Raw genomic sequence first — 11,018 nt, forward strand, 5'->3', positions numbered from 1 at the left:
CATAACATAACATAACATAACATAACATAACATAACATAACATAACATAACATAACATAACATAACATAACATAACATAACATAACATAACATAACATAACATAACATAACATAACATAACATAACATAACATAACATAACATAACATAACATAACATAACATAACATAACATAACATAACATAACATAACATAACATAACATAACATAACATAACATAATTTTGTATATTGAAGCATTACATTGGACAAAAATTTGTGCAAGTAGATAGAGTGTGACAATGAATAAATTACATTTTGTGTTATAGGCAGTTGTATCACGGTGAGCTGTTTATTAAATCAGTTAGAATTTTTGAAGCATTTATGTTGTATCTATCCATCTATCCATTCATCCATCCATTCATCATCTACATTATATTTTTATTGTCTTTTAATTACTTCAGATGAACAAAATATGAGCTAACATTATCTCCAGTGGTCTTGCAAAGCCCCTCTGGGTAACTTTCTATGTTTGCATCCAATTTATTCCACAGTAAAACTCTCCCCTAATGGTCTTTTAATGTTATCCAGTTCCAAGTGTATGGATTATTAAAAACTTTCCCCTATATCCTTTCACTTTCTCGGAAAACTCTCCTCAGTAAAACATCTAGACAACCACTGGAGAAAATCCAGGCATTGTCTGTTATTTTCCAAGCATGTGAGGTCACTTTATGGAGAGGATATCCTCTCTCCACTCACAGATGGTGTTTATGCATGTGGGACTGGATGACAAACCTGTATCTCCAAAACTTAGGCATTATGGTGTGGACATGCTGAGGCACAGCCATACAACGTTAGCCATTTGTAAACACATTTGAAAGTCTCACTCTGACGTTTAATCTGAAGTTTCACATTAAACACATTACACACAGGACGTCAAACTGTGTTTGACTAATGTCTCATCATCCACACTAAGCTATAAGTGTGGATGATTTCAAGAGGTTTTGGGATTTGCGGGCCTGGCATCATGAGTATTTGCTTTCCTCTCAAAATGAAGTAAATGTTGATTCCTCTGCCTCTTTCACGAGAATTGTGTGCTTGAAAATTAGGTATAGCAGTCACATGCTATGTAGACACACAAAATCTATTATTTATGGGGTCATTAAGGCCACACAAGAGATTCATTGTGTACATTTTCCTTAGAGAATAGATGCATAACTGCTATATAACAAAAACAGGAAATTCCCCTTATATGAGAAATAACCAAAACTTGATGGAAGCATCTAACGTAATAAGGACAAAGTTACAGTAGTTGGTTCACCTACTTAATCCTGTGATCAAGAGTGTGATGGCATAAATTCAAATATATTTTACAAAAATCAATTTTCATTCAATTTATCTAAAGAATTTAACATTGTTACAAAAAAAGCAATATTTCTTTCTTCTTTTCCCATCTTTTTATTCATCAGAGAATTCTGAATAACTGGAATCTATTAGATCTAATAAAATGTATTAGAATGATTCCTGAAGGATCATGTGACACTGAAAACTGGAGAAATGGCAACTGAAAATGTATCCTTGTCATCTCAGTAATAAATTACATTTACATTACAAAATATATTAAAGTAAAAGTAATAATTTTACTATATTACTGTTTTTACTGTGTATTTGATCAAGTAAATGCAGCTTTGGTGAGCATAGGATACTTGGAAAATAATATATATCTGTTATTATTTAATATTATTTAATAATACATATCTAATAGTTAGTTAGAAACAAATAGTTAGTGAAACTTTGATGAAAGGACATCTACAGAACAGGCTTATAGTCATGAGATCCACAGTGAGACAATGATTTTTCAGGCAAAGCCATTATTTCCCTTGGGGCCTTTTTTTTTTTTTTTTTTTTTTTTTTTTTTTGAACAGGAAAATTTCCTTCAATTCAAAATTATTATTATATTAATAATAATACTGATACAACTACTACTAATAATAATATGCCTTATGGAATATATACACTATATTGGGGTCAATAAGATTTAAAAATAATTAATATTTTAATCAACGGATGCAATAAATCGGTTAAAAGTGACAGTAAAGACATTTATAATGTTATAAAAAATATATTTCAAATATATATTTTCTTCCAACATTGATGATAATAATAAGAAATGTTTAGATTTTTACGTAAATTGTTGTAATTTAGAAATAAACTCTACTAATTTAGAATAGTAATTTGAAAATAAATTCTAGTCTGATTTTAGCCCTCTTATTTAAAGCTCCATTTAAAAGGGGAATTCTCCTTGAAGACTTCATGTAAACTCCCACTGCTATTGATATTGCTATTATTATTGATATGCTATTGTTAACTGGGTAACATCTTTGTGTTTTTACAATTACAACTGCTGAGATTAACTTATAGTGAAAAGTGTTGGTAATAGCACATGAAATGTAATAAATAGCCACTTTACTAGCATTAAGATCCGTTGGAAGGCAATGTTATTTTTAGTCAAGTGACCCTGTTGCTCTGTTCTCTCAATCTCATCTCACTAATGTGCCAGTGGACGGGGCCAAAGATGCAATAATGTAGAAGTAGGTGTTGATCCGATTCAGTAGGGCCAGTCTTTCATCAAATTACATCATACTGAGACAAAATCCGAAACGCTTAATTTTGGCACCTTGGTTTCAGTAAAAGCTGTTTTTGGACCAATGAGGAAGTTTTGAGTTTTGAAACTTACAGGATGTTTCTATAGTACAATAACCTCTTACATGTCAAAAGATCAGGGAAAATTAGATTTCTTAGTTCGTGACCCCTTTAAAATAAAAAAATTATTTTAAATAGAGTAAATATGCATTTCACAGTAGTACTATTTTTACTGTATTTCTGATCAGAAAATGCAGCCTTGGTGAGCATAAGAGAATACTTTCAAAAACATAAAAAAATGGCTCACCCCAAATGTTTGTAAGGTAGTGTATAAATATGTAAAGTAGCATCATTAGAGCAGTGCTAAAAATATAAAATGCAACTTTTATGAAATAAACATCTTCAAGCAATATTTAAACCAATGAGCAGAACTGTAGCAAGCAGTGCTATTGGGGCAAAATTTTAGGACATGAAATTAATGTGTATTTGTAACTTCAAACATTTTTGTAGTCACTTGATCTTGAAACTGAAGCTGAAACGTAAACGTTGACATTATAAATCATACAATAATATTTTGCCTTTGGGATAGTGTGTGTGCTGAACTTATCTGAGGTAGGTGATTGTACTAAGGTCTGGCCCTCTGCTCTATTAAGTTTCAGAGCATTTCTTCCTTCCAAACCATTGTTTAATCAGATGATCTTGGGTATTCAGACTCACAGTGTTATGAATATGTAACTACCTAAGCTGATAAGATAACCCTTTTGTTTGACTTCTCTACATAATGTTATCATTGTTGTGGAATTATATGGTGGCTTAATGCAATTTCACTATTATTGATTGTTATCGCTCTGTGGTGATTTATCTCCATTAACCTTGTTGCTACAGTTCAAGAGGTTCCACAGAGAGCTCATCACTGAACTGGAAAGGAAAACAGATATGGATATCAAGTACATGAATGTAAGTATTGCATGTTTTTCTCTTCGTCAATCAAGCAACACTTCCCATTCCTTCACCTGTGCAAACAGGGACATCTCTTGAATGTTGTGGTATTACAATCCCTCTAGGCCACTTTCAAAAGATACCAGTCAGAACACAAATTGAAGCAAGACTTTTTGGACAAATCACAGGCCGACCTGAAGAAACTGCGCAGAAAAAGTCAAGGGAAGCATTCGTCCAAGTATGAGATCAAAGAAAATGAGGTGAGGTTTCTTATTTTTTCGTTATGAAATCTGTTTGTCTGGCAGTCTTTTGTCTGATCATTTAATCGAATACATAACAGAGCTGTTCAGTTTGTAGTCCTACATTTTGGAAGAAAATTAGCATTTTTGAGCCATTTATTCCTTCTGTAATTTCCTCTGGGTTTTGATTAGTGCTGTCAAACGATTAATCGCATCCAAAATAAAAGTTTTTGTTTACATAATATACAGTATGTGTGTGTGCGCTGTGTATATTTATGTATATATAAATACACACACATGCATGTATATATTTAAGAAAAATATATTACATTTGTATATTACATATATTTATATATAATATAAATTATATAAATATTAGTGCTGTCAATCGAAAATAATAATTAATCGCACATTTTCTGAAATTAATCGCGATGAATTCCACCTAACATTATATTTTTTAAATATACTTTTATATTGCAATTATTTCACATTCAATCTTCAAATTAATGTACAAACAACAAAGACATTATATTTTTTTATATTTGTTTAATGGCATCTTTTTTATGACTGAAGGCCAGTATCAATGATACCAATACTGATTTCTCTATAAAATTGCCCCCCCCCCCTATATTTAACCATTGACTATAGCCATTCAACATTACAGTATAATTGAGAGCTATCAATTTTAACATTTATTAGACTTTCAAAAATAACTTCTAATTTAAGTGAACGTAAAACAATTTTCACATAAACCCATTATAATAAATGTCATAATTACCTGTGCCCTTCAGCAGAAATATACAGAAATTGAAGTTATCAAACACTAAATTCTAAATTAAATATTGATGAATCCTTAAAGCTATAAAAGTTATTTTTCCCTCTTTTTTTCTTTGTTCTTTGATTAATAGACATCACAGCAGCTGGTTATTAGGTTGTTTTGGCTGTTATTTCTTTATGAGCTCTTTATTAGAACTCTTTTTACCTTTTCTGACCCACTTCAGGTCTTAAAGTCTCTATTAATGAGCTGACGAGTTAAATCGGGTGTGTTAGATGAGGGAGACAGTGCTGGGCTGCTCCAGGACAGTTTTGAAAACCATTTCAGAGACATGTTCTTAAATGTGACTCATATAAAATATATTACATGTATGCACCGTTTTAAGGCAGCTTTAATCGCCTTTTTTGGTATCTTCATGCATGCACGTAGTATATGCAATTGAAGAGCACGCACTGCGAGCACAGTACCGTTTCCGGGCTCGTTTGACTCGTGCCAGGCGCTGAAGTGAAGTGGAGCGAGTCTCCCGTTCTCAGTCATTCTGCGACTGAATAAATGCACTTCTTGTCAAGAGAAAAAGTGACAGAAGCAGCAGTTGTGAGTGGGGTGGCCAACCCTAGCCCTGCCCCTGCGTTAATTGCGTAAAATATTTTTAACGCGTTAAACTGAAAAAATGAATCACCTGCGTTAACGCGCTAGTTTTGACACCACTAATAAATATAAATATATACATGTAAATATTTTCAAAATATATACTGTATGAGGGGGTATTTATATATACAGTGGGTACGGAAAGTATTCAGACCCCCTTAAATTTTTCACTCTTTGTTATATTGCAGCCATTAAAATCATTTAAGTTAATTTTTTTTCCTCATTAATGTACACACAGCACCCCATATTGACAGAAAAACACAGAATTGTTGACATTTTTGCAGATTTATTAAAAAAGAAAAACTGAAATATCACATGGTCCTAAGTATTCAGACCCTTTGCTCAGTATTTAGTAGAAGCACCCTTTTGATCGAATACAGCCATGAGTCTTTTTGGGAAAGAGGCAACAAGTTTTTCACACCTGGATTTGGGAATCCTCTGCCCAGCACTAGTTTTTAGATTAATATTACTTGATAACTCAGTCATGAAAGTTGCTAACAAGCTGCTTGAAGTCACAAGAAACGAAAGTAGTGATATTTTCTTTCATATTTTGATGTATGAGTGTAACTGATTATCGAAAAAGAAAACATATGGCTAGGACATATAGGACTTAAATACTCTAGGCAGGGACTTGGATATACAGGTGCATCTCAATAAATTAGAATGTCGTGGAAAAGTTCATTTATTTCAGTAATTCAACTCAAATTGTGAAACTTGTGTATTAAATAAATTCAATGCACACAGACTGAAGTAGTTTAAGTCTTTGGTTCTTTTAATTGTGATGATTTTGGCTCACATTTAACAAAAACCCACCAATTCACTATCTCAACAAATGAGAATATGGTGACATGCCAATCAGCTAATCAACTCAAAACACCTGCAAAGGTTTCCTGAGCCTTCAAAATGGCCTCTCAGTTTGGTTCACTAGGCTACACAATAATGGGGAAGACTGCTGATCTGACAGTTGTCCACAAGACAATCATTGACACCCTTCACAAGGAGCCACAAACATTCATTGCCAAAGAAGCTGGCTGTTCACAGAGTGCTGTATCCAAGCATGTTAAATGAAAGTTGAGTGGAAGGAAAAAGTGTGGAAGAAAAAGATGCACAACCAACCGAGAGAACCGCAGCCTTATGAGGATTGTCAAGCAAAATCGATTCAAGAATTTGAGTGAACTTCACAAGGAATGGACTGAGGCTGGGGTCAAGGCATCAAGAGCCACCCTGAAGGCAGATGAATCACCAGAGAGAAGTCTGTCATGAAAGATCTTTCAATGAATAGAGCTGAGATAAACCATGAGATTTATTCATGAGATGGGGAGATTCATGAGAGAGGTTAAAAAGGTTAAAAATCTTCAATGAAGACTGCAACTATCACAAGGATGTGTTTACATGCTTGATGAGTCAACCATTAAAGTTCTTATATAACAACATTTAAAAAACCAACAACAGTGACTTCAAAATTCATGTTTGAGGTTTGACAGTCTGTCATTTATTTTGTAGGCCATAAGGTGGAATTTTTTTCAGGTAATATTCGTGACAGACATTATATTACTTGTAAATCCAAACCTGCTATTCTAAAAGCAAATAAAAAAGTTCTTGAGGGAAGCCATTACAAAGGGTTGGCTCTACACGACAAATTGGAACAGCTCTATTCAATGAAGTTTCTGGCTCAATATCAGAAACATGATTTGACACTTGCACTGAATCTGTTGCAGTAGATTTTAATAAATCAGTTTTAATAGCTCAACAGTCACCATTGTGTTCCTCCTTTCAAAGGCACATTGTTTCTTTGAATAGTTAGCAATGGAAACCTTTTTATGTATTGTGTTTGCTTCTGAGGTTTTTTTTTTCAGTCTTGTTTTGAGACAGATGTCTGAAAGAAAATTGAACTGAGCTGCTGCTGAGTTTAACAAAGCATCAGTCACAATCTTGTAAATTGTTTTCACTGAGGAAAACATTCAGAATAAAAGCTTTTCAGTCATTGTGTGATTTGTGTTTGCTTTGCAAATCACAATGAGTCTGAAATGAGTTTAAAATTGCCATTGTAAGCGCAGTATCAAACTTAAAATAATCATTTTGGATCGAAGCCATCCGATCTATGCTCTTGACATATGGTGAGGTTGCTTTTTTGGGCAACTTGAGTTTTAGTCCTGACTTGAGGTGCTTTCCCGGTCAAATTGCCCTCTGTCCTCTTCCATGATTTTCTGTCTGTCCTTCTATCTAAAATTAAGGCAAAAAAGCCCAAAAACATTTTGGGTGGGGGAAAATGAAGTAGATATATGTTTCCCATCATGTAAATATCTATATTTTAAGTTGATGAGATGTCATTTATCTTAGCTGGGACTGAAATCTCATCCAAAAACATGTCAGGTCGTGTCCCTGACAAAATCCACCAAATAATAATTTCATATAGCTATGAAGTCATGTCATTCGTATTCGCAATGCACTGTGGTTGTTAAAGCCACTGAGAGTCAATACTCTTGTAGGACTTTCTTGTCCAGACATGATCTGCAAATAAAAAAAAAATGATTCTGAAAACAACTCCAAGGAAACAAGCAACGTTCACGGTCACTATGACAACTTGCACAGAACTATAATAGCAGGGGAATCCTGGGAAGAAGAACAGAGCTCTGTTTCTGGTGTAATTTTCACAGGTCTGCTGGGTAGCAGCTCTGTTCTATAAAAGTAATGAATCCTCAGCCTGGAAAGAGTTACTCACGGGAAAATGACCGCATTAGCATAAGGTGTTGACTATGTGGACTTCATAATGATATGACTGATGTCTCATTTTGTTGAATGTGATGTTTTGTTTGTTTCTCAATGCAGTATGTCCCAAAAATTGTTTATTTCAAGCAAGAAATCAAGAATGTGTCTGTTCCTTTCTAGCTGACTACTGTGAGAGTATAATGTGATGCCATATCTTATGATCATTATCATCTTTAGTGTGTGGAGACCATCTCATCCCGGCAGACAGACATGCAGAGTTTTATTGCAGAAGGATGTAAGGAAGCTCTGCTGGAAGAGAAAAGGAGGTTCTGCTTCCTAGTGGAGAAACACTGTGCCTTCACCTATCAGCTAACAGCCTTCCATGACAAGGTGACCCACTGAAAATATTCAGCTTTCTGATTTAATAAATATTTAACTCACTGGTGTGTTTCAGTTAATGCTGTTAGACGTGGCAGCAAAAAGTAATCAGAAGTAATGGTACAATACTGTTGAAAAGTCTGGAGTTGATAAGATTTGATTGTATTTGAAAGAAGTCTCTTATGCTCAGCATTGCTGCATTTATTTGATCATAAATACGGTAAGAATTGTAATATTGAAAGTATTACAATGAAAAATAACTGTTTTAATGTATAATATTTTTACAATTTTAATATATTTAAAATGTTTGGAAAAATGTAAAATATAATTAATTCCAGTGATGGCAGTGCTGAATTCTCAGCAGCCATTACCCAGGTTTTAGTGTCATATGATTCTGTTATGTTGATTTGGTGCTCCAGAAATATTTCTGAAAACATTTGTGCTGTTTAATATTTTTGTGGAACCATGATACATTATTTTGATAGGAAGTTCAAAAGAAATCTTTTGTAATATTACTTTTACTGTAACTTTTGATCAATTTAATGCATCCTTACTGAATAAAAGTATTAATTTGTTTCCAAAAACAATAATACTGACCTTTTGAATGGTAGTGTACCTTGTTTTGCCTTTCTTCCTTTGAACAGTTTTCGCATTTTCCCCCACAGGCCAAGGAGATGCTGAACGTCAACCTGCCCAGCTGGCAAGATAAGTGTACCGATGCCTCCAGGGTGCCAGACACAGTGATAACCATGATTGAGGGTCTGCAGACTCCAATGTCAGTCATACCAGAGTACTCGCCTACATTGGAGCACAGTGACAGGGTTAGTCTCACACAGAAGAGAATGTACCACCATTAACATATGAGTATGTGTAAATGCTACTTTTTAGTTTGAGAGCCACATAAAATTCAGTTGTTTAAGTAGAACACCAACTGATTGAGTTTTGTTCAAAACGGCACACTGACTTTAAGGTCTCTGCGTTGTCACATTTTTTTTTCTCCTCAGACCAATTCCGGTTCAATTGTTCCGCCACCGGCCCCATCACTCAAAGCCCACACAAGCCCACTGGCCAGCATGTTCTCCCAGGACGTTCCTAAAAGCCCCATCTCATCAGAGCTGTACTCAGGCAAGCTGACGGCTGCTTACACTTTGATCTAATCAGACTTAATTTATTCTGCTCTCAACAATCAAGCGTACTAATCTTTGTGTTGATGAGGCACTCCTTGAAATGTTGCTGTGATTACTAATCTAGCTGATTACTGCCACAAAATATATTTAGTTAATATCACGTAAATTGCACTTTGCAATCTACAGATCAAGACAGCCTAGACGGAAACGGCTTGTCTAGGTCTGAGTCTGTGTCTAGCGGTATGGATATGGCGAAGAAGACCAGGGTGCAAACTATCTTCCCCCACACAGCAGGGAACAACGAAACCCTGCTGGGCTTTGAAGATGGAGACATCATTACACTGCTTATTCAAGAGGAGAGGGATGGATGGCTGTATGGAGAACTAGAACATACTGGACAGTAAGTGAACCATTATATAGGACTGCTTGTTTTTCCATCCTTAAAGAGATAGTTTGCTCAAAAATTAAAGATATTGCTATATTACTCACCCTCATGACGTTCCAAACCTGTATGACTTACTTTTTTCTGTGGAACATAATATATACAGTGGGTACGGAAAGTATTCAGACCCCCTTACATTTTTCACTCTTTGTTATATTGCAGCCATTTGCTAAAATCATTTGTTAATTTTTTTTCCTCATTAATGTACACACAGCATCCCATATTGACAGAAAAACACAGAATTGTTGACATTTTTGCAGATTTATTAAAAAAGAAAAACTGAAATATCACATGGTCCTAAGTATTCAGACCCTTTGCTGTGACACTCATATATTTAACTCAGGTGCTGTCCATTTCTTCTGATCATCCTTGAGATGGTTCTACACCTTCATTTGAGTCCAGCTGTGTTTGATTATACTGATTGGACTTGATTAGGAAAGCCACACACCTGTCTATATAAGACCTTACAGCTCACAGTGCATGTCAGAGCAAATGAGAATCATGAGGTCAAAGGAACTGCCTGAAGAGCTCAGAGACAGAATTGTGGCAAGACACAGATCTGGCCAAGGTTACAAAAAAAATTCTGCTGCACTTAAGGTTCCCAAGAGCACAGTGGCCTCCATTCCTTAAATGGAAGACGTTTGGGACGACCAGAACCCTTCCTAGAGCTGGCCGTCCGGCCAAACTGAGCTATCGGGGGAGAAGAGCCTTGGTGAGAGAGGTAAAGAAGAACCCAAAGATCACTGTGGCTGAGCGCCAGAGATGCAGTCGGGAGATGGGAGAAAGTTGTAGAAAGTCAACCACCACTGCAGCCCTCCACCAGGCGGGGATTTATGGCAGAGTGGCCCGACGGAAGCCTCTCCTCAGTGCAAGACACATGAAAAAACACCTGAAGGACTCCAAGATGGTGAGAAATAAGATTCTCTGGTCGGATGAGGCCAAGATAGAACTTTTTGGCCTTAATTCTAAGCAGTATGTGTGGAGAAAACCAGGCACTGCTCATCACCTGTCCAATACAGTCCCAACAGTGAAGCATGGTGGTGGCAGCATCATGCTGTGGGGGTGTTTTTCAGCTGCAGGAACAGGACGACTGGTTGCAATCGAGGGAAAGATAAATGCGGCCAAGTACAGGGACATCCTG

At 35.5% G+C, this 11,018-nt stretch overlaps 1 protein-coding gene across 2 annotated transcripts in view; it reads left to right on the plus strand.

Moving 5' to 3' along the window:
• LOC107584125 (brain-specific angiogenesis inhibitor 1-associated protein 2-like protein 1) overlaps positions 1 to 11,018 on the plus strand; it is a 35,252-nt gene that overhangs the window by 10,427 nt on the left and 13,807 nt on the right. For both annotated transcript variants that reach the window (XM_016270588.1, XM_016270589.1), the window contains exons 4-9: positions 3,506 to 3,577; positions 3,685 to 3,819; positions 8,168 to 8,320; positions 8,974 to 9,129; positions 9,313 to 9,433; positions 9,622 to 9,835. In XM_016270588.1, coding sequence (XP_016126074.1) covers positions 3,506 to 3,577; positions 3,685 to 3,819; positions 8,168 to 8,320; positions 8,974 to 9,129; positions 9,313 to 9,433; positions 9,622 to 9,835 — 851 coding nt within the window. The remainder of the gene's footprint in view (positions 1 to 3,505; positions 3,578 to 3,684; positions 3,820 to 8,167; positions 8,321 to 8,973; positions 9,130 to 9,312; positions 9,434 to 9,621; positions 9,836 to 11,018) is intronic.

This window comes from Sinocyclocheilus grahami, unplaced genomic scaffold (assembly GCF_001515645.1).
Source record: "Sinocyclocheilus grahami isolate Dianchi unplaced genomic scaffold, SAMN03320097.WGS_v1.1 scaffold57.1, whole genome shotgun sequence".
Classification (NCBI taxonomy): domain Eukaryota; kingdom Metazoa; phylum Chordata; class Actinopteri; order Cypriniformes; family Cyprinidae; genus Sinocyclocheilus; species Sinocyclocheilus grahami.